Here is a 23,647-nt window from a genome sequence, read left to right as displayed (position 1 = left end):
GCCCTGGGCCAAAGGCAGGCGCCAAACCGCTGCGCCACCCAGGGATCCCTGGTTGTCGGTTCTTATGAGGGCTAGTTTATTTCTGATTTCCCCTGTATCCCCACTTGTAGTCTTGGGAATCCAAAAGAAAAGCTTTAGGTCTTGTTAGGGCCCCTATACTTTGGAAAGCCCTGAATTCATTTTTGTCTTTCCAACCATGTGAGACTGCCAAAAGCTTTTCTCAGCCTCTCAACTGCAGCTTTTAATTTTGGAATTGGCAGTCACCATGAGAGAAAAAGGAGACCTAAAGGTGAGAGCTCACCCCTTGGCTCCTCTTCTCATCTCTGTGATGTCTCACCACCCTAGTTAGCTCTTCCTTACTGCCATGCCTTCACACGGATGGAGGTCACACCTTCTTCAGCATTTGCTGTCATCCCTAGCAGGAATGTGGCTCTTGAACAACACAGCCACTGCCTGAAAGAGGGTCAGAGTTTATTATAAGTGCCCTCACTCATTGTGGAGCATGTGACCCCCTGCAGGAAAAATACACCCACTGATGCTAATTGCTATTTGGTGTTCTAAGTAGTGACCAGTGCCCTGTTAACGTGTGGTCTTTGCATGTAGAAGTTCTCAGAAGTAGGTCTTAGAAAGAGGAGTTTAATATGAAAGTTCTTTATGTTGAAACTTCTCTTAAAAAAAAAAAATGTACTGAGGTAGTGATTATCTTCAGTAATCAGTATAGGCTACAGGCCTAATATTTGATGCAAATGACAGTAGAGATCTTTGACTTAACTGTATTTTTCCAGGGGGACGCTAGGAAATACCCAGATCTACAGCCATCCAAACTAGAAATTCTAGCTTTGAATTATTTCAAATAATATTTATAGTAAAATTATTACACATGTTGGATGGGGACCAGTTATTGAAAAAACGAGCTGTCCTCTAACCTCTTTGTGTACAGTATTGATCTCTCCATGTGTCTTAGAAGACTTATTTTCCAAAGTAGGAACATTTACCATTGCCTTCGGCACTTCAAACCCTAGCTTGCCTCTCTGGCCTTGTCCCCAGTTGTTCCTTTCTATGTTCTCTGTATCAGCCAGCCCAGGATATTTATTATCTTCTTGGAGCACTTGATACTTCCCTGCAGCCTTCCTTTCCTTGTTCTGTTCCTGCTGTGGGATGATGTGTCCATTCTGTCATGATCCTGTACAGCTTGTCTGTCTTCAGGAGCTTTTTGTGAAGTCATGAAAGGCTCTCAGACATCACCTCCATCCTGTACCAATTCTTCTCACCAGCTCTGCATCCTGTCTCTTCTGGGGCTCCTGTGCAGAGACCTCTGTTACCTTTTGACTGTTACAGTCAATTAGTGTACTCTCTTGTCTCTTTTCCACATTGTAAATTTCTTGGTGATGGAGTGCTCTTGCTCATCTTTGCATTCTTTGTCAAGTAGAAACCTATAGTACCTCTCTAAAGTGGAAACTGAGCAAATAAAAATTGAATTATAGTGTGGAACTAAATCGACTGCTAGATACATAGATTGACTATTTATTTTTATGACTTGTTATATCTTTTGCTACCTTTTCACTTGATATGGTCATTATACTTATGTGGAGTTCCAGGACTCCCATGCTTTTCTTGAAAATGTGTGCCTTTAATTTTATGGTTTTTGTTTTGTTTTGGGATGTTTTTATTTCCTGCCTGCATAGGTTTTATTTCTATTTTATGGAAATGTATGGTTGAAAATTCAGATGATACAAAGCGTGTACAGTAGTTTTCTTGCTGCATAGCAATACTTTTTTTTTTTAATTTTTATTTTTATTTATGATAGTCACACAGAGAGAGAGAGGCAGAGACACAGGCAGAGGGAGAAGCAGGCTCCATGCACCGGGCGTGGGATTCGATCCCGGGTCTCCAGGATCGCGCCCTGGGCCAAAGGCAGGCGCTAAACTGCTGCGCCACCCAGGGTTCCCATAGCAATACTTTTATTAAAGAGAGGTTTTTTTTTGTTTTGTTTTGTTTTTAAGATTTACTTATTTTAGAGGACACGTGCAAGTGGGGTGAGGGGCAGAGGGAAAGCAAGAATCTCATGAAGACTCCCCACTGATGAGCACAGGGCTTGATCTCACAACCTTGAGATCCATGACCTGAGCCAAAACCAAGAGTTGGGATGCTCAACTGACTGAGGCACCAAGGTGCCTCTAATATGATGTAACTGTTGCTGAATTAAGAAATTACCAGAAGCTTCTCAGTAGGAAAAGGTCTACGGTGATAGCTTAGTATTTTTGTAATTAGGCTAAAGACTTAATGCAACTGTGGACAGAGTGCTTGCTCTGTGTTACTTTGTTGGGAGGCTGCTTTGCGGGAGAGGAGTTTAAGAACAGAGCATCTTTGCTGTCAGGGGGATGTTGCAAAAGTTATAAATGTCATTTATGCACATTTTTTAAAAAGTAGTAAAGCTAAATTAATGAAAGGAAGACTAAATTAGTTTACTGGCTTATTTTGGTTATAGTAGGATTCGGGGGGAGTGGTTGGAACAGTTTCTTAATTTTGTCAGTTCTGTAGACAACATAGAGTAAACGTGCATCATAGCTCTAAACCACTACTGAACATAACATTCCCCTTAAAGTACATTGACTCCTTGAACATTTATTAGTTATCTTTCCCTTACTTGTTCAGATTATTTTCCCCCATAGTTAATACTGGCAGTTGATCCCAGGAATCCGGGATCATGCCCTGAGCCGAAGGCAGATGCTCAGCCACTGAGCCACCCAGGCACCCCTAAGATTTTATTTTTAAATAACCTGCACCCAACACAACCCCAAGATTAAGAGTCACATGTTCTATTGCCTGAGCCAACCAGGCACCCCATAAAGAGATGTTTAAGTCACTGAAAAGGAGACTTGATATGCAGTGCTGAACAGAACACAAAGTTGTATTGTCCTGTAGGCTTGGTCATGTCGCTGCTGTTTGCCTTTCAGTTTTGGAAGAGAAGTGGGCCCAGCTCATCACCATTCTCTAGCCCAGCCTCATCTCGCTCCCAGACACCAGAGAGGCCAGCAAAGAAAATCAGGTAATGAGTCCTGACTCATGCTGTAGATGAATGAGAGGGCGGGAAAGAAGAACGTATACTCGGCTCTTAGGCTTCCTGCAGCTATGATTTGGAGAATCTGAAAAATTGCCATTGAGGACAACGAAATCCTGCCTGCACTGCTCTCCTCTCTTAATGGTCTCCTGTGCTGACCCTAGAAGCTCTGCCTCCCTTTCTCATCCTGCAGCTCAAGTGACCAGGGTGTGCGTGGAGGCCACGGAGGGTAGGGGGACAGAGGAAGTTACGTCAGGGGCAGAAGAGTTCACATTCTAGACTCCCAACTGACCCTCTAGGCATCGAAAGTTGACTAGAACACTGCTTTTAGGGGTCAGAAGTGTGACTGCAGCTCTCAGAGACTTGGTGGATTGTAAGTAAGGTTTTGAAGGTTATTGTTTTTGTTCCTGCTGAGACAAAGGTTTCCCATGGCATCTGTGAACAGACTCCCTTCGTTTTGTAGGAATTTTCTTTTGATTTCTTAAATATTTTATTCTGGCATACTGTAATCTTAAATCTTGATTGTTCTAGACTTTGGCCACTTGGTAGTTAGGAGGGCATAGGAAGTCACCTGTACTCTGTCAAGAGGTGTTTTTAAGCGCACTTGTGCCTCTTCTGCCTGCAGAGAAGATGAGCTTTCTCATCACTCCAGTTCTTCGACTCCATTGGCAGCAGACAAGGAGGCCCAGGGAGAAAAAGGTAGGTTGATAAGTGTGCAAGAATGTTTTGTGCTGGGAGTGTTTCTGGAGGGTGTGTAGACCATTGCCTCTTGGAAAACCTGCATGGAGCATCGCTGTGTGGAGGGCCAACCAGGCCCAGAAGGAAAAGGGCTTATTCAGAGATTTGTAGTCTGGCACGGGTGGATCTACAGTGCAGCCCAATGTGCCTATGGCCTGGTGATCCGCTAAGGCAGAGGAACCTGTGAGCAGTCCAGGAAACGACTATCCAGTAAGCACTTAATGTTTGCATTTGGGGCAGTTACCTCTTCATACTCTCCTATCAGAAATCTTGCAAAAACTATCCAAAATCCCAGCCATGGAAGATACAACCTTTCAGAGGTACTCCATGAAGATTCAGTGTGGAAAGATCAGGTGGATAGACACACCTAGCCATTCCTGGAAGAGAAGAGGAAGTAGACAAGTCCGTCTTTTGTTTCTTTAGCTGCAGATACAACCACGTCGAAGGCACAGAACTCGTGGAGCTCCCCGCCCACACCTGGCAGCTCTGGGCAGCGCAAGCGGAAGATTCAGTTGCTGCCCTCCCGGCGAGGGGCCCGGCTGACCCTGGTAGGGCTCTGTCCATCCATACCTGCCCACCCACCCAGGGCAGCACTCCTAAGTTCTAGAAAAGCTAAGTACAGGTTTCTTACAGCTTCTCTGACTGACAAGCCTCTCATCTTTCCCTCTGGCAGCCCCCACCTCCCCAGCTTGGCTATTCTATCACTGCTGAAGACCTGGATCTGGAAAAAAGAGCCTCACTGCGGTGGTTTAACAAGGCCTTGGCAGATGGGACCGGTAAGGAAGACCAGTCAGCTCCATGCTCCGGAGGGGAGTTGTTTCCTTGGGTTTTATTTGGACCCTTCTCATCTGAGAAATCCATTTGGTTCCTTGGTAGAATCAGGGAAACCGTGAGCATTGGAATTGAGGGGAGACATTTCCAGAGCTGATACTGTGTTTGGGATCCCATGGTTATGAGATCTTGTCACATGCCTTTTAGACCTGAGTGCTCTGTGATGTGCCCCTGGAGAGAACTGCCAAACACGATCTTTCTCCTTAGATACTTCCTCGAATTCTGTCACTGAGAAGCCCCCTACCACTCAGCCTTCTCTGACGTTCACCCCGCCTGCTGCTGGGACCACCACCTCCCCAGCTACCCTCCCAGCCCCAAACACCAACCCGCTGCTCGAGAGCTTGAAGAAGATGCAGAGTTCTGCTAGCCTGCCATCTTCTTCGGGTGAGTGGGAGAGCCCCCTGCAGAGTGTAGAAGGATGTGCCCCTAGGTTTCAGTTGAAGTAAAAGCAGTGTGCCTGCTGGTCTCTAGAAATCTGTGAGACCATGATTGGCTCACCAGACGCAACCTGGTGTGCTGTGCACTCAAGAGCTTCAGAATTCTCTAATCGGGAAGCTATCAGGAAGGGGGCTGCTGTGCTTAAAGCTGGAGTCGGTAGTCTAGTTTTAGTCACATGGCTCGTGATTTGAAACGCACTTCGTGAGCTACTCTGAGCCTTGCTGTCATCCTCTGTAACATGTGAATAATGTTTAGTGAGGTGTCTCTGAAATGTAAGTGGGATCATGTGGTTACGAGGTTTTGTCTCATGCCTCTCAGATCACAGGCACAAGAGGACATTTGGTCCTTTTCTCTCTAGGTTTCCAAGGGTCCTTGATGGCACTGTATGTGCCACACCCCTCTGTCTGCCCTTTATCACTTAGTAACTGTCAGTCATCAGACTCTCCCAGGGCCTGGGGACAGAGAGACCTCTATTTCTGGTTATATGTTTTGCACTCAACACACAGTAGGTAAATACAGTAAATCTTTCTTGGGTGAGTAAGATGCATCTCAGTGATTAACTGGACTTGAGTTTGGATGATTGGGTTTTCCTTCATCTCCACGTAATTTATCCCCCAGTTTGGCCAAATCATATCCCTTTGTATCTTAACGATCTTGAAGGGTAGAGCTAATGCCAGCTTGATTTTAGGGAGTAGACATGTTAAGGGTCTGTGCTATAGGTGCAGCCATGTTTGTTGACTGACACAGAAGCCCTTACACTGTGCCAGGCACATGGGGGGTGCAGAATCATTGCCATCAGTATCCACTTTCTTTGTTCTTCCCAGAATCTGCCGGAGTGGCAACCACTGTGGCCCCTTCACCTCCGAAGACACCCAGCCTGCTGCCCTCTCTCAGCTCTTCACAGTCAGGGGCCCTTCCAGGCGCCTCCTCGGACTCCAAGTCCACAGCCACTTTCTCGGGGCTGACCCCTGCTGCGTCCCTGACGCCAGCCACCGATACCACCAAGTCACCTCTGGCTCCTCAGGCTGAGACATCTGCCAAACCTGCAGCCCCGCCCACCCCATCCCCAACTCCCAAGCAGAGTCTTCTGCTGGGAATGCTGAGCACCCCGCCTGCTGACCCCCCTGCGTCGACGCCCCCCACCGTGTCATCTGCGTCCCCCATGTTCAAGCCCATCTTCATGGCCCCACCAAAAAGTGAGAATGAGGGCCCCTTGCCATCTAGCCCCTCGAAGGTCACCACCACGACCCCTTCCAGCTCTGCCCTCCTTGCACCCACGAGCAGCCCTCAGCCCGCTTTCAAGCCTATCTTCGGCAACATGGGGCCCCCGACATCCACGCCCTTGTCTGCTGCCTTCTTCAGCCAGACCGCTGCCCCAGCCACTGCTGCGAGTACCCCTCTCTTCCCCAGCCAGGCCAGTGCCACCTCAACCGTGGCTCCTGTGAGCGCAGCCAGCACTTCTATAGACTCAGCTTCAAAGCCCACGTTCAGCTTTGGCGTGAGCACTGTGACCAGCACCACCACCTCTGCTGCCCAGCCTTTCCTCTTTGGGCCCCCCCCCACCTCCGGGGCCAGCTTTAGCCCAGCCATAGGCTCCATATTCCAGTTCGGCAAGCCGCCTGTGGCACCCGTGTCGACAACAGTCACCACATTTGGCCAATCCGTCCCTGGGGCTGTGCAGACAGCCACCAGCAGCAGCAGCAGCAGCAGCAGCGCCAGCGCCTGCTTCAGTGGGTTCAGTGGCAGCCTCACCACCCCCGCCCCTGCTACCAGCAGCCAGCCAGCGCTGACCTTCACCACCACCACCACCCCAGCCTTCCACATTCCCTTTGGCTCAAGCACCAAGCCCACTCTCCCTTCATATCCAGGAGCCAATCCCCAGCCCACATTTGGGGCTACCGACGGGCAGCAGCAGGGTGCCACTAAGCCAGGCCTAGCCCCGAGCTTCGGCAGCTCTTTCACTTTTGGGAACACGGCAGCTGCAGCCCCAGCCGCAACCCCAGCGCCTGGCCCAGCCCAGCCCACCTTTGGCAGCCCTGCACAGGCTAGTTTTGGTGGTTTGAAGCCCACTGCCCCTGCCTTCGGCACCCCTGCTAACACCCAGCCAGCCTTTGGCAGCACCACATCTGTATTCTCTTTCGGGGCGGCCTCCACCTCTGGCTTTGGAGCGACAACCCAGACCACCAGCAGCGGGACCGGTAGCTCTATGTTTGGCAGCACAACACTGTCACCCTTCACGTTTGGGGGATCAGCTGGCCCAGCTAGCAGCGGGGGCTTTGGGATCAACGTGGCCACCCCTGGCACCTCTGGAGCGTTCAGCTTCGGCACAGGACAAAGTGGGGCTGCTGCCAGCACGACCCCTTTTGGAGGAGGCTTGAGTCAGAGCACGTTGGGCGCACCTAGTCAGAGCACACCTTTTGCCTTCAATGTGGCCAGCACACCGGAGAGCAAACCCGTGTTTGGAGGTAAGATCAGGAGTAGACCTGGTCTGCTGGACCAGATGCAGTTTTAAATGCAGTCACCTCTCATTTCAGAGCTTCACAGTATGGCAGTGACGGGACTGATGTTTGGTAGTTAAATACACGTTCAGTTGTTAAATACAAGGTCAGTGAGGAGGAAGCGTCTGGGTAAAAAGCGGTATGTCATGAGTGGATGTGGAGGAGCTCTTCAGATAGTCAAGGAGGGCAGGCCTTTCTGAGGATATTTAATATTTAATCCAAGTCTACATCTGGGGCACAGGGGCGCTGGTGCAAAGGCCCAGGGTCAGGAGCAAACTCTTAATTGACCATGAACAGAGAAAAGCGAGGTGTGGCTCAAAAGTGAAATCCACAGTGCTATAGAGGCAGGCAGAACAGAGTTGATGGTCAGTAAAGGCGAGGATTAAATTTGGGTTTTAAATATGAAGGGCGATCCCTGTAGAATTTCAGAAGAATGAAGTGATCTTACCTGCCATGTGGAAGGTGACAAGGAGTTCTGATCCTGATAGCTTGTGTTTTAAAATCAAATGAGAGAAGATTGTGGGGAGTGGGTTGGGGAAATGTGTTTACAGACAAGGGCCTCTCGAAGTAGTCATTTGGAGAATGGGAAAAGGAACGTAAAGAACCTGGTAGTATTGCCAGAAAGTTCTGAGCGCTGGAGAACTGGGGCTATGAATTTGAGATGAGGCTAGCCTGCACTCCTAGGTTTTCCTTCAGCAACATTCACATATGAGCACACGGAGGGCAGGTGTGACCCCCACTGTTGCAGCTCCAACAGGTGCTGTGGGGTCCCCCTGGAGGCTAGGACAGTCCCTGGCAGTGGTGAGGGGTGACTGGAGGGGTGGGAGTGGAGGCAGACAGGAAGGCGGCAGGTCAGAGCTGGGAGCCAGGAGGCCTGAGGGCTGTTGGCAGGCAGCGGCAGGACTGGACAGTGGGGCTCTGGTGGTGAGGTCAGGGGAGAGGACCCGCAGGGGTGGGGGATGTTTGCTGAAGGGTCAGGTTTCTGGAGGGAGGGAACAGATAAACAGGGAGAGGCAGCAGAACTCAATTCATTGTCAGAGGGAAGTAACCTGGTCAAGCTGGAAAATGGGGGTCTGAGTGTCCCCCTCTCCTGTGCTTTGGTGGCCTTGGGAATCCAGCGACTCTGCTCCCTAGGTGGCCAGAAGACCCCAGTGTGGGGTTTTGGCTCAGCTGTGGAAGGAAGGAAGCCAGCACAGCGGTCCTGGGCCGAGGTGCACTGAGGAGATGCCCCTCCCCCCCAGCTTCAGTCCCTCGGCTTAGACATCCTGGGGCCTAGTCACTAGCTTTCTGTGGTCTCTTCATTCTAGGTACCTCCACACCCAGCTTTGGTCAGAACACCCCTGCCCCTGGGGTGGGCGTGTCAGGCAGTGGTCTCTCCTTTGGGGCATCCTCAACACCCACCCAAGGCTTTGTTGGAGTTGGACCTTTCGGTAAGCAACAAGTCATGTCCTCACCAGCATGCCCTGCCTCTTTCTCCAGAGAGGGAGGGGGGCTTGCAGGCTCCTGGCTCTGGGGCCCCCTGGGAAGGATCAGGCTCATAAGCACAAGAAAGATGTGGCCTGGCTGGGAGGCTACCACAGATCAGGTACGCAGTTGAGGAGGAATCTTCCCGAGCTCTGAAGAGCCAGTTAAAAATGCCTTCCTCCTCACTCATGGTCTGGGATTCTGAGTTTTTACTGGTCTCCCCCTGCCCCCCTCCTCCAAAGCAAGGGCTGCTTTTCAGTAAGCCCAATTTAAGTACCCAGGGTTTTGCTGGCCTAACCTTGCAGAGATCGGGGTCCCTGGGGAAGAGCCCCAGACAGCCACTTCCCTGATGAGGCCTTGTTGAATCTTTCCAGGATCGGCGGCCCCTTCCTTTTCCATTGGTGCAGGATCCAAGACCCCGGGGGCTCGGCAGCGACTGCAGGCCCGCCGGCAGCATACCCGCAAGAAATAGCCCTTGCCTTTGCCCCTGTTCCATCCCCCCGATTCCCTGCCCAAGTCTGGACCTCAGCACCTGCTAGGAAGAGCCTCTGGACCTTCTAGTTCCATAAAGCAACCTCCCCCAGATCTCTCTGGCTTCTGCCAGTGGGAGGCAGCGGCAGCCCTGGCAGCCATCTGGCTCCTGGAGGAAGAAGCCTCAGGCCCTGGGGGTGGCAGTGGGGGTGGGGGGCGGTGGCCTGCTACCTGTACTTGAACAGCTCCGGTGAAGCTGGAGAGAACTAAAGAACATCTGTACATATCGTCCACCTCCTTCCCTGACTCTTGTCTGGCGTTATGAGCGTAGTCAGGCAGTCTCCCTTCCCGCCTACGCCCCTCCTGAAGCCAGCTTGGCAGGGGCCAGGGGGTGGGAGGCGTCTCTGGCACAGCCCAGGCCCTGGCTGCCAGAAGTTGGGGAGCTGGGTCGGCCCCGCATCTTTACCTTGCTTGGCTTGCCTATAAAAGTGTTTCTCCTTGGGTCCCATTAGGGGACCGGCTTCCCCGTTTCTTGCTGCTTTGTCCCTCACTGGTTCCTTGCAGGATCTACCCCTTTTTAAATGACCTTGAATCTAGCTTTGCCTTGGAGACCCCAGTGGGTGCTGCTCCTGCCGTTCCACTTCCTCCTGCCAAGTCCAAGTCAATGTTTTTTCCCCAACCCTCTGCCAGTTTGGCCCCTAAAAGCTTGGTGGCTCAAGACTGTTAGCCTGGCAGCTGCAGGGGAGATACCTCGCTCGGGCGGGGTGGGTGGGGAGCTCTGGGAGCAGACAGGACACCCCCTGCCCCCCTGCTGTTGAGCTGCCTCCTCGCCCACCTTCCCCGCTGGCCTCCGCGGGACGCATCCGCCTCTCCTCCCCAGGGTTGTATGTTTAAAGCCTTGTCCTGTGTTCCTGTCTGATGCTCATGTCTATTGCTCTTTGAATCGAGTTTGGAGGAAGAATTGAATTGTATGAGTGGCGGCATGTTGGTAGTGCCGGACTTAACTGTTTCAAGTTTCTGGGGCCTCGCTAATTGAATGTGGAAAGTAGCACCACTTTATGGCTACACGTGCTGACTCCTGGATTTTCAAATGGTGTTTTGACTTTAAGGGCTGGCAGCCCAAGAGGATGGGGCCAAGGGGAAGCAAAGATCTCTTCCCTCCACTGTTTCCCTCCCACCCACCTGACCCGACCCCAGCGTGGGCTAGATCCACCCCAGGACCTGTTAGAAATCCAAAATTAAGGAACCACACTTCAGAATTCTTCAGGTTCCCCCCAACCCCCAACAGAGCCTCCCCTCTTCTCCTTTGTTCCCTGATCACAAACCCTGGGCCCAAGAGCCTTGCTGCCATGCCCATCCTCTTTGGGAGAAGTATGAATGCGTGTGTCTAAATTAAAAGAAAAAAATATTTAAACATTTTTTAACAAAATAAAAATTTATTTTTGTATTTAAGCTAAATTGCCTTTTAAATTCCTTCAAGCTTGGTTCACTGAGGTGGTTAAGTATAAATGCTATCGACTAGGAATTAGCTGTATAGTTAAGTTATGCCTGTGTGAAGAGGAGGCTCAGATGCTGTCCTAGGCAGCTTTCCTGAGGGGCCAGAGCTCCCTCGGGACACACAATAGAAAATGTAATTCTTATTTTATAAATAATGTGATGTAGATGTAACTAGTTCCCCCTCACCCCCATGACTGAGGTTGAGTGCTGTGGCAGGGGACTGTCCCTCCTCACCCCTGAGGGAGAGGGGGCGGGGCGGCCTGAACCTCCAGTCCTGTGTACCTGTTGGGGGGGGTGGGGCAGGCCCCAGGCCTAGAAACCAAGTTTCCACAGATACCTGACAGAAGGTAGGTCCCTCTTGGTTTGAGTGCTTGGAGCTAGTTTACCTCAGTTCCACAGGCAGGACCGCGGGTCCGGGAGCCCCAGGGAGAGGGTGTCCCTGCGCAGCCTGAGTGAGGGTGTGGGTGGGTGTGTGGGTGTGGGTGTGTACGTGTACGTGCACTGGACGGGAACAGGAGACTGGGACTTTCCATGACAAAGACTTAATTCCTGTGAGTCTAGTTGGAATTTTTAGTATGAATGTGAGATTTTTCTCCTTGCTTATGTCATTAAGAATAAAAAAAAAAAACTGTGATCTACCGTAGACCATGTCCTGCCTTTTATTTTTGTGGGCAGAATTTTCTCACCAGCAAGAACAGGGGCCCAGAGGACAAGGAAATCCACACTCTCCGGCTGAGAACTAGGGTTACCACTTTCCTTCCTAAGGCAATAAAAACAATAGAACCTTTCAAAAAACTGCTGGCTGAGCTGTGGGGAGGACCAGGGTCTTCCTTCCTTCCCACCCAAGGCAGCAGAGCTCAGGAGACCTGCTCTGTAGGGGGCAGTGTGCGAGGGGCCACAGTCCGGCGTGGTCTCCTTTTTTTCCGTGGGGCTGCGCTGAGAGAGATTTCTGGTGCCGATGCTTCAGCCTGGGGGACTGAGCTAAGAAGGAAAGTACCTAAGTCAGATGCATCCTGGTCCTCTGGCACCTTCCATGCAGCCCCCCCCCCCCCAACTCACCTTGGAACCTCTACCCGTTCCAGTACTGCAACAAAGAAGCCACCAGTGAGCGTGGTCTCGGGGGAGGCCCGGAGGCAGTGTTCAGCCCCTGGGAAACTGCTGAGGCCTCGGTGGGGCCAGGAGGGTAGGACGGGAGCCAGCCTATGGAGAACAGAGGAATTCTGGGTAAAAGCCAGCAGGCCCCTTCCCCAGGACTCGGTGGATCCCTGCTACCTGAAGGTCCCTGGGTTCTGCTGCAGGGCATCCTGCACCACATCTTCATTCTCCTCTTGGCAGAGGGAACATGTGGAGTACACCAGACGCTGCAGGGAGGGGAAGGTGAGCGCGTGGCGCAGTGCTCGCTGCTGGAACCCGGCTAGGGCCTGCAGGCGTGCCTTGCTAGGAGTGCCTGTCCCGGGCTCCTCCAGCTGTCTGGTTGGCATTCCTAAGGACAAAGTGTGTCACATGTAGCCTGCCTCGTTCTGCATCGAGATCCCTGCTTCACAGGTGAGAACATCTGCTTGGGGTCACCAGGTGAGGAGTCAGAACTAATGCCAACCCAGAGCTGCAGGTCCTTCAACTATACTTTGTCCCCATCTCACCTGAGCCACTACAAGAAGGATCCAGTAAGATATACTGGACTTGACAGTAGCGCTGGTCAGAGGGTGAGACTGCCAGGAAGTCTTCCTGAGCCAGCTCACAGCATGAGACTCCAGCCCGGGCCAGCAGGGTAGCCATGGACGCCAGTCGTCCAGCATCCAGGTCAAAGGCAAAGATCCTCCTGAGGAAGAGGGGAAAGCTGGAACAAATCCTGGGGCGCCTAAGAGCCAAAAGATCTGACCGAGAATACGTCCACTCGGGACCCAGAAAAGAAGGGACAATGTCTAGAGACCTGACCTGGAGATTCTGCGCCCAGGGCCGATGGATTCCTATCTCCCACCTGCTACCCACTGGGAAGCTGAGCTGAGGGCACCACCACCAACTGCTCTAGGTCCAGATGGAATTCCTTAAAGGAACATCCTTTTCAGTCTCATGCCCCACTGGAACAGAGTTCCTGATTTCCAAGTATAGGATCCCCCACCCCCTCCTGGGTGACCACAGCACTCACCCTTGGTTCTTGAGAAAAGCGGCCAAGTGACTGGTCTTGTTGCCAGGGGCAGCACAGGCATCAATGACGTGGGAGCCTGGGGGTGGGGCCAGCAGCATGGCTGGGAGACAGCTGGCCTGGCGGCAGAGCACAGGGCTGGGGCAGGGGCTGGGGCAGTGACTGGGGCGGGGCAGTGGGCGCCAACCCCCACTCTCTCCCCTTCCCGTCCACCTGCCCTACCTTGTCTTGTAGAATGAGGTGACCGGCCTGGTATAGTGGGTGGTCATGAAGATCTGTCTGGGTCGGAAACACCAGCAACTCTGGCAATAAGGGGTCCAGAAGAAAGCACTTCCCTTTGAGGGCCCGTAGGTCCTCGAGGCTGCCAGAGAAGGAGAAGCACTGAACACTGAGTTCCTCCAGGCTGAGCACCAGGCTGGACCTCTTACAGGGGCTCCTCCCCTGACAGGCTAGGGTACAAGCCACACTCCTGAACTCGGGGAAGGAGCATGGGGCACTGCGCCTGGCCCATGGCGAGCAGGTCCCCAAGCCAGCCAGGGGCAGAGCCAGAAGCCACAGCCACTCCCGTATCACTCTGGCCTCCAGGCAACACGCCACAAGAGACGGGGAGAGGGAGGGGGCAGAGGGGACTCCCCAGAGCTGTCAGAGACCAAGGAGGTGGCGGAGCCAGGGAAACACTGGCAGTGGGCCTGGGACGGAAGCAGGGGCCAGGACACAAGGACCAGCCAAGGAAGGGTTTGCAAGATTTTCGGCATGGGGGATCACTCTACAGTCAACTGTGGTTGAAGTCTGGAAATGGGGAGACCAGCTCAGAAGGTTCATCTGCCAACAATGACAGAAAATAGCAGGCAGGGTCCGGGAGGACAGAAAGATAGCAGACATGCTTGAGAAGGCACTATGGGCAGGGTGGACATGCCGCAAAGGACTCAGCTGCTGGCCTGGCCACACGGCTGCGGGATGGCAGTGCCATCCCTTAGCTGAAGACGGGGGATGCTGGAGGTGCAAAGTGCAGGGATGCCACCGCTTCCGCCAACCAATCCATACATGGCGCCACATTCACAAAATCAAAGATCCTGATCGTCTCATCTGACGAGATTCAACCCCCATCCATGATAAAAACTCAACAAAGCAGGTGTGGAGGATATACACCCCAACATAATGCAGGCCATATGCGAAAAGCCCACAGCTAACATCCTCAGGGCTGAAAGCTACAAGCTCTTCCTCTAGGGTCAAGAACAAGACAAGGACACCCCTCTTGTCCCTTTTACTCAACATCAACAGAGCCTAATCAGCAAATCACACAAGAAAAAGAAATGAGGCATCCAAACTGGAAAGAAGTGAAACCATCTGCAGATGACATATGTAAAAAACCCTAAAAATTCCAACCAGAAAACCATTAGAACTTTTAAACAGATTTAGTAAAGTGGCAGCATACAAAATCCATATACAAGCATCTGTTGTTTCCATACCTGATGAACTGTGTACTGGGGGAGGTCACAGAGAAGATGCAGCCACTGCTGGGAGCAGAACCTAGGCGATCAAGCCCCGCACCCCTGTTTGGCAGGGGCATCCTGCTTGGCTCCCCACTCCCAGAGGCTGCCCAAGGAGGCTGCCCCAGGACATAGCCTCGGCAAAGTGATACAGTGTAGAGACCAGCTGGAGCACATGACCCTGAATCCATGAAGGCCTCTCTAGAAACTCCCAAGATTCTGACAGGTGGACGTGGAGACGTCTCGCTGCACCCAAGACAAGCCTCACAGGTAAGTCCCATTGCTTAGGAAACCTGCTGCCTACCCATGTGGGGTGGCCTGCATTTCTTGGTTGCTCCCTTCATTCCACGTACGGGGACCAATTTCAGATCACACCCAGGAAGCTCCTGAGATTGCAAACCAACGGGTGGCCAGCCTGGAGACCCAGGAAAAGGGCTTAGGAAAGAGGCATCTACCGGGATGGTCTCTAGTTGGCCAGCAACAGTGACCTCTCCATGTGGGGAGGGGTGGCCCATACATCAGATGCTCATCGACTGCTGTGTGGGTATGGGGATACCCCGAAAGCATGGGTTGCTTTAATACACTTGTTTGAGAAACTGCATAGATCACACGGTGGCAAAGCGAACTACTGGAGAAGTAAGGAGGGAGAAAGAGAAGGACTGCCTTTGTGACAGGCAGCCACGCGGATGCACCCCAGGGCAGTGGACCCCAATACAAGGAGAAGCAAAAGCAGCAAGAACAACCCTGGCCAGTAGGGTGGCCCCTAGTGAGGGAGTCCCCTCCCTCTGGGCTTACTGGCAGAGCTGCTGAGTTCCAGCAGGCCAGGGAACACACTGGGGTGCAGCTGCAGCAGCAGTGGGCCACAGGGCAATGGCTTCTCCCTGACTGCACAGGAGGCAGAGGAAATGAGCCACCTGGCCACACAGCCTGCCCTCCGGCTGGGGCTGCGTGGCACTTACATGGAGTTCAAGATACTTATGTCCTTAGATACTGGATTATTCTAGCCCACAGGGAGACTTGGCCCAATAAGGGGGACCGTCCTAGCCATGTGGGACCCTGGGAATCTAGAGGAGGTACAATGGATTCTTAGGGAGTTGGGAATGAGAAGAGCCCTCTGCACTCCAGTCTCTGAAGACCATGACAGGGCCACATCAGGGCAGGAAGGAAAGCCAGCATTCTCCATCCTTCCCCCAGCTCCAGGTACAGGGTACTCACATCAACGCTGAGTCCGCTCGTACAAGATATTTAGGGTGCTAAGTGAAAGACCCGGGACCAAGAGGGGAAATCAAAAAGCCAAAACGCTATCCCAATAGACTGTAGAGGGTCTGGAGAAAGTAATCTGGAAGTACACAGGATTTGACCTCATTGCTGTAAGGCCCCCACCACAACAGAGGTCAACCTGCGGAAAACCTTAAGACTCAATGATTCCAGTCAAGGATATCCCTTGACTCTCCCCTGCCTGAGAGTGTGGGGTCTCTATCCACTTCCAGGGAACACACTGGGCCCTGGTATCCCACCAGGTCAAAGAGCTGGGTGAATTCTAGCCAGAGTTAAACCAGTGCAGAGGGGAAATGCCAACTGGGAACCTGGGACCCTGCCACCCCCTCACAGACGGAGTGTCAAATGATACAAACCACACAGGGTCGGAGGAGAAACCATCTAAGAGCAGCTTGGAGTGCCCTGCCCCCAGCCCTTCCAACACCCAATACAGCTGACAGAAGAGCCAGCAGGCTCCCAGCAGGTGACAGCAGGACACTCTAAATTAATCCAGGTAGCCCTCACCCTTGTGCATGTGGCTGTGCCCAACACTGCCACCATCCTAGACACTTTGGCCATGGTACTAGGAGGGAACCACGCTGTGCTAGTCTCAGCAAATGTCTTTTTCAGTAGAGAGACAAGCTCAATCTGCCTTCACATGAGAGCAACGACGGACCTTTCAAGTGTTCCTCTGAGGTTCCCTGCACAACCCCACTGTGTGTCACAGAATGGCGGCCGGAGGCCTGTCCCCCGTGTCCTTCTCACACAGGAGAATGGGCCCATTGCATTCACACTGTAACATGGACGTGTGAAGATGTGTCTCTGTGGCAGGCCATCCTGCAGGCCCTGCTGAAGCATCTGTGGAAGGCTGGGTGGTGAACCCACAGAACTCAAGGCCCAGGCACTGCCATAATGTTTGGGAAGTCAATTCGTCGGCTAAGATACACCTCGTCCCAGACGCTGTGATGATAAGCTGCACATGTGTCCAGCTCCCGAGAATGTGAAAGAAGTGTGCAAGCCTTGGTAGGAGTTTTGGGGTCTGGAGGACTCATACTCACCACCTAGCACACAGTGCCTCTGCCTCTGCCTCTTAAACCAGTTGATAAAGAAAGGGCACGTGCTGGAGTGGGGACCAGGGAGCAAGACGCCTTTGAGAAGGCAAAATGCTAGGGAACAGATGAAAGCTCTGGCCGTCTCCTGAGTCGGGCAGCAACTGGAATTCAAGGTCTCTGTGACTCTGGAAGGTGTGGGTTGCACATTGTGGCAGAGATGACAGAAGGGGAGAGTGGCCCCAAGACACTGTCCCAGTTCCAGGAAACAGAAACCAGATACCCCACCCCCACCCCACCCCCCACTAAGGGGCAAAAGTTTCTAGTCGTATGCACCACACTCCTCCAGGCAAAGCCTCTCAGGGAGAAACATGGTGTGGCAGCCATGGCTGAACTGAGAGCATTCTGGCCAGTGATGGCTCATGAGCCCTGGCCCTTAACCCTCCTCCACACTGTGGGCTGCTGTGAGGGGATCAACCCTGCAGCTTGGACAGTGGGAAGCTGAAGGGTGGGCCACAAATAAGCCCTGTGGGGTCAGGATACATGAAAAGAGTGCAGGTTCACCTGCAAGAGGCCAAGGCAGTCCTCACTGTGTTCCACATCCCGGCTCCTAAGGCACTGATTCCTCCTGGCTGCCGAGAAGCTGATGCCCTGGCTCAGGTATCAGGTACCGAGCCCCCCAGCACCTCACCTTTAGGCAGACAGCTAACTGGGTGTATAGGAAGCATGCCCACCGTGGCACCTGGGTGGAAGGGCACACTGCCAAGGAAGCCAGACCGCCCTTGAAATACAGCGATTTGGTGAATTCTGTAACATGCCCTGTGTGTTCTAAATCACGCCCAAGGCAACTACCAAAGGTGTTTGGGGCTGTCCTCCTGAGTTCCCAACCAGTAAGAAATGGGCAAGGTGACTAGACTGGCCCCTCCCTGCAAGTAAGGGTTGTGAGCACACCCTGGTGTGTTGGTCATGGCACTGGGCGCAACCTGAACTCTGCCCTGCTGCCATTAGGAGACTAAAAAAAGCCCAAGTACTGTGTGCAGGTACTCTCCTCAACCAGACAGTATTTGGGGGTCACATTTCATAGGTCCTGATGTGCAGTGGGGCAGAAGAACACGATATGGAGGATCCATCACCACTAAAACCTGTAAGCAGCAGGGCTGGAAGACAGGAAAGGATGTGAGAGCACACTGTGATGCTGCCAGGTGAAAAGCACCGTAGCCATAGCCGGGTGGACCAAGAACTGTCCCTGGCTTTCATCCATCTGAATGACCCACCAGTGGGGCCTGCTGCTCCCACACAGACCCGCCTGGGAATCCCTGCTGAGATGCCCCACACCAGGAAGGGAAGAGCCACTGCCCTCTTCCTGTAGGCCTACGTGCTGCGCTGCTGAGAACACCAGGGGCTCCACCACACCTGCAAAAGGAGTCACCTACTGAAACGCATGCTCGGAAGGCCCCACACTGGGGGGAAGCTACTGCAGCTCGTCTGGGATCCTGCTGTCCTGCCACAGGCAGCACCTGCGGAACTGCACTACCTCTGGATGGGCACACACCACTGCGGGGGAGGGGAGCAGTCTGGCATATTCCGCCCCCATCTCCTCACGCCTAACCAGGTGCCTCCCCGGCCAGTACATGTAGCCTGCACAACCTGGTCCAGAAACTGAAGCTGCCAGCCTCCCTCCCTGAGGCCAAATGGGCACACTATCTTCTGCTGATCCTATCACCTGGTGCCTCTGTTCCTGCCACGGGACTGGAGAACATTAAAGCACATCAGAAGCCCTTACTAAACTCATTTGGCACAGCGTGAATGGCAGTTGACAAAGCTGCCTTACCAACCACTGAAATGTCTCTAATGACAAAAGCTGTCCTCAGAAACAGGATGGCCTTGGACATGATTACTGCCTCACAAGGAAGCCCTGGTGCCTTTGTCCAAACACAGTGTTGTCTGTTTGTACCTCATGAGTCTGCTCACGTACCATCTTTATTAAATCACATAAGGACACAAGTGAATGCCCTGAGTGGTCTCACCTCCAGGCTAGGTGATATTAATAATTCAATGGTTTGGATCCTGGGGTTCTTAGAGAAAGAAGTTACCACTGGTTTAAGGAATTATGGTCTTTTTTTTTTTTTTTTTTTTTTAAGATTTTATTTGAGAAAGAGAGGGAGGGAGAGAACACAAGCAGCAGAGGGGGAGGGGCAGAGGAAGACCGCTGAGCAGGGAGCTGGACTTGGCGCTTGATCCCAGGATCCTGGGACCATGACCTGAGCCAAAAGGAGATGCTCAGCTGACTGAGTCACCCAGGCACCCCAGAGAATTACTGTCTTAATCTGTTTTCTCTTGCATGTGTCTCAACTGCTACTGTGGCATCTGCCTCCAGTGCCACCAGACAGCTCCCAAAGGAGCCACCTCCAAGCTAGTGAAACCCCTGCTGACCGCTTGAGACACAAGCAGAAAACAGGGTCATGTGGAATTTAAAGAGCAGGGTTAGAGTGCTGGGGGACGTCATTGGGAGGATGAGACCAGCTGTTGATGCACGAGCTGCACCCCGGCACATAAAGGTTCTGAATAGCCAGAGCAATCTTGAGAAAGAACAAAGCTAGAGGTACCACAATTGCTAATTTCAAGCAAGATTACAAAGCTACAGAAATCAAAACAGTATTGGTACTGGCATAAAAACAGACACACAGATCAATGAAACAGAACAGAGAGCCCAGAAATAAACCCACACTTATATCATCAATTAATTTATGACAAAGGAGCCAAGAATATACAACGGAAAAAACGGCCTCTTCGAAAATGGTGTTGGGAAGATTGAAGCCACGCACAGAAAAATGAAAATGGAGCCCCCTCTCACATCACACACAAAAATTAACTCCAAATGGATTAAAGACCTAAATATGACCTCCAAAATCAGAAACCTCCTGGAAGAAAACATGGGCAGTGAGCTCCCTGACATCAGTCTTAGCAATGATTTTTTGGATCCGACTCCAAACAAAAAGCAAAAGCGAAAGTAAACAGGAGAATGTATCAAACTAAAAAGCTTCTGAACACAAGAGACCATTAACAAAATGAAAAGGCAACCTACAGAATGGATGCAAATATTTACATATCACGTATCTGAATTAGGAGTTAACATCTAAAATATATAATGACTCCTATAACTCAATGGCCAAAAAAAAGTGATCGAAAACACTTGCAAAGGGTCTAAACAGTTTTCCAAAGACAGAGAGATGACCAACAGCTACACAAAAAGGTGCTAAACACCATTAGTCATCAGAGAAATGCAAATCAAAACCTCAATGAGATCTCACCGCACATCTGTTTGAATGGCTATTACCAAAAAGACAAGAAATAACAAGTGTTGTCGAGGATGTGGGAAAAAGGGAACCCTCTTACACTGCTGGTGGGAACATAAATTGGCGCAGCCACTGTAGAAAATAGTATAGAGGTTCATCAAAAATTAAAAATAGAACTACCATATGATCCAGCAATTCCATTTCTAGGTATTTATGCAAGGAAGAGGAAAACACTAATTCAAAAAGATATCTGCACTCTGTTTACTGCAGATTTATAATCGCCAAGACATGAAACAACCTAAATGTCAACCGTTAGATGGAGAAAACGTAACTATATATACACGTATGTGTGTATGTACATGCATCTATACACCCACAGGAATATTATTCAGCCAAAGAAGAAAATACTGCCATTTGCGATCACATGGATGGACCTTGAGAGTAGTATGCTAAGTGAAATAAATCAGGGAAAGAAAATACTGTATGTTCTCATTCATATGTGGAAACTCTTTAAAAACAAAAAACAATTCATAAATACAGAGAACAGATCTGTGATTACAGGGGAGGGATGGGGTTGCAAAAAGGCATAAAGGTGGTCAAAAGGTATAAATTTCCAGTTATAAAATACATAAGTCCCAGGAATCTAATGTACTGCATGGTAAGTATAATAAATACTGTACTGCATACTTGAAAGACATTAAGAATCTTAAAAGTTCTCATCACAAGGAAAGGCACCTGGGTGGCTCAGTCAGTTAGGCATCCAACTCTTGACAGAGGCTCAGATCTTGATCTCAGTGAGATAGAGCCCTGAGCAAGGCTCCGAGCTGGGTATGAAGCCTACACGAGGTATTCTCTCTCTCCTTCTCCCTCTGGCCCTCCCACCCCTAAAAAAAAGTTTTCATCACAAGAAAAAAAAACTTTCTGTAACTATATGTGGTGACAAATATTAACTAGACTTATTGTGGCTATTATTTTGGAATATACACACATATCATTACACTGTCTACCTGAAACTAACACTACATGTCAATTTTACCTCAAGGATACAAAAAAATGCTGCAAAGTAATCCAGTAATGCATGTTTAAGCACACTGTTTTGGGGATCCCTGGGTGGCGCAGCGGTTTGGTGCCTGCCTTTGGCCCAGGGCACGATCCTGGAGATCCGGGATCGAATCCCACATTGGGCTCCCGGTGCATGGAGCCTGCTTCTCCCTCTGCCTGTGTCTCTGTGCCTCTCTCTCTCTGTGACTATCATAAATAAATAAAAATAAAATAAAGATTTAAAAAAAAAAAAAAAGCACACTGTTTTGGAAGGATTTCTCTTAAATCTTGAATTTTGGGTAAACATGGTTTAACAATTAAAAAAGAAGGTGGTGCAGAAATCAGATGAATTTAGTCTGACACACACTGTAGCTTTGGTGTCTGTGGAACACTGAGATGAACCTGAGGGTGGGAAGAAATCTAAACTGGGAGACACCAATCAGACGAGAAACAGCAGTCAGAGCAAGAGAAACGGAGGGATACATTAGAAGAACATAGGATGGAACTCCCAGGAGAATCAGTGCTAAGGGATGGAGGAAGCCAGGCTTTGGAGGAGGGAGAAACTGCTGGGAAAATCTGAGAAAACCAGAGTGCAGTCACAGCCACTCCTCTTTCTTCCCTCATTCCTGTTCCCCAGTGCGCCCAGGCAGCCCACAGCCCACGCCCCCCACCCCACCCCCCAGAGAAGGGCAGCCAGGCAGGGTTCTCAGCTCACCTAGAAGCCCGACCCTGGTAAGAGAAACCTTGCCTCTTGAAATAATCAATTGCATCGTCAGAGCTGGTCTTGAGAGTGTTCACACGCACAAAGCGAGGCACCTGGGAGGCTAGGAAGCAATCAGCAGTGAGTGGACAGGAGCAAGGCCCTCTCCTCTGAGGGCCTGAGAGCCGGCGCCCTCACCACAACTCCTTACAGCTCACCTGCGCCAGGCCTGGATCCCACCTGCAACAGGTCCTCGTTGCGGCTCACACGTCGCTGAACCTTGAGCCGGGCCAACTCCGCCTTCAGCCTTGCCTGGTGCCGGTCCAGCAAAGGTTTCCATCGGCCCCCGCCCCCTCTAAAGCCTCTTCCCAGCAATAACTCATACACTAGGACCTGGGGACGGGGAAAGAAAGAGAAAACACACGAAGCATTAATGTCCTGGAATTCCAGTGTTGGATGAAACTGGAAGCGCCATCCAGGCAGTGACACGTAAAAGTGAGGTGTTCTGCCCAAGACCACACAAGCGATTAAAGACACAGCGGGGACCTGACCCCTGTGCCCTCCTTTCCTGTCCCGCGCCCGCTCCCGCTCCCGCTCCCCAGGGCTGCTCACCAGCGGAGCGCCGGGTCCCACCCCTCCTCCTTGCCCACGTCATCCTTCCGTTTGAGCCAGAGTCCCCGCCGTGGCTACTTAGCACTTTTTTTTTTTTTAAGATTTTATTTATTTATTCATGAGAGACAGAGAGAGAGAGAGAGGCAGAGACACAGGCAGGGGGAGAAGCAGGCTCCACGCAGGGAGCCCCACGTGGGTCTCAATCCCGGGTCTCCAGGATCACACCCCGGGCTGAAGGCGGCGCTAAACTGCTGAGCCACCCGGGCTGCCCTACTTAGCACTTCTGTTCTTCATCTTCCACACGTAGGCTCAAAGTTACAGCATTTCCACCCCCCCTCAAACAATGACCCGGCAACAGCCCGCTCATCCTCCTTTCATGCGGGCGACGTGCTGACGTCAGGCGCCGAGACCAGGTCCGGAGAGACTCGCAGCCCGGCCTCGCCCCCCGCCGCCCGCCGCCCGCCCCTGCCCAGCCCCGCTACCTTGGCCAGGTGCGGCCGCAGCTTCTTCTCGGCGCGGAGGAGGCCGGCGCTGGCGATCACGGCGTCCAGCACGGCGGAGTAGCGCTGCGTCTCGCACACCAGCGCGTACAGCTGCTTCACGTTCTGCGCGCGGCGGAGAGAACTTCGGCTGAGGCGGGGGCCCGACCCGGCTGGCCCCCCGCCCGGCTCGAACCCCGAACCCCGCTACCTGGAAGCTGCTGGCGTACACCAGCCCCTTGATGGAGCCCCGTCGGCTCTCCACGTTTGCCAGCACAGACGCCGCCGTCGCGTACAGCGCCATGCTTCGATCCCACGCGCCTTTACGGCGCTGTCGCGAAGCACGCCTGCCTCGGCATCGCCCCGCGCGCCCGCACTTCCGGGGTCAAAGGGCACGGGGCGCGCGGGCCCTTCCTCCCGGGGCTCCCGGGGTCGGTGTGAGGTGGAGGGCCGGGAGCGCGTTAACCTCGCTTTGCGTGCCTCTTCTCTTTTCTCCCCGTCTTTGCCAATCTGATAGGCAATGGAATTTTACTGCTGTTTTAATTTCTGTTATCGAGGTTAACTATTTTCCTGTTTATTGAT

At 51.9% G+C, this 23,647-nt stretch overlaps 2 protein-coding genes across 5 annotated transcripts in view; one reads left to right on the top strand and one right to left on the bottom strand.

Moving 5' to 3' along the window:
- The window catches only part of POM121C (POM121 transmembrane nucleoporin C), a 49,682-nt gene extending 38,041 nt beyond the window's left edge, over positions 1-11,641 (top strand). For all 3 annotated transcript variants that reach the window (XM_049111064.1, XM_049111063.1, XM_025425848.3), the window contains exons 6-13: positions 2,958-3,049; positions 3,687-3,760; positions 4,223-4,347; positions 4,473-4,575; positions 4,838-5,014; positions 5,893-7,533; positions 8,874-8,996; positions 9,405-11,641. In XM_049111064.1, the coding sequence (XP_048967021.1) occupies positions 2,958-3,049; positions 3,687-3,760; positions 4,223-4,347; positions 4,473-4,575; positions 4,838-5,014; positions 5,893-7,533; positions 8,874-8,996; positions 9,405-9,502 (2,433 nt within the window). In that variant the 3' untranslated portion in view covers positions 9,503-11,641. The remainder of the gene's footprint in view (positions 1-2,957; positions 3,050-3,686; positions 3,761-4,222; positions 4,348-4,472; positions 4,576-4,837; positions 5,015-5,892; positions 7,534-8,873; positions 8,997-9,404) is intronic.
- On the bottom strand, positions 11,635-23,412 carry NSUN5 (NOP2/Sun RNA methyltransferase 5). 2 transcript variants are annotated; one of them, XM_025425851.3, is made up of 11 exons: positions 23,277-23,412; positions 23,069-23,191; positions 22,193-22,367; positions 21,990-22,098; positions 13,364-13,502; positions 13,145-13,260; positions 12,639-12,817; positions 12,271-12,481; positions 12,058-12,198; positions 11,865-11,979; positions 11,635-11,782 (listed from the first exon to the last, which is right to left on the bottom strand). In XM_025425851.3, the coding sequence occupies exons 1-11, from the start codon at positions 23,367-23,369 to the stop codon at positions 11,759-11,761; spliced, it is 1,425 nt and encodes a 474-aa protein (XP_025281636.1). In that variant the 5' UTR covers positions 23,370-23,412; the 3' UTR covers positions 11,635-11,758. The 2 variants fall into 2 exon arrangements, with proteins under 2 accessions (XP_025281636.1, XP_025281637.1); XM_025425852.3 differs by having other exon boundaries at positions 11,635-11,758.
- Between the last annotated feature and the right edge of the window lie 235 nt (positions 23,413-23,647).

The sequence above is a fragment of the Canis lupus genome, chromosome 6 (assembly GCF_003254725.2).
Source record: "Canis lupus dingo isolate Sandy chromosome 6, ASM325472v2, whole genome shotgun sequence".
Classification (NCBI taxonomy): Eukaryota; Metazoa; Chordata; class Mammalia; order Carnivora; family Canidae; genus Canis; species Canis lupus.
Note: the sequence above shows the minus strand (reverse complement) of the source record. Positions and strands in the feature narration are given on the sequence as shown.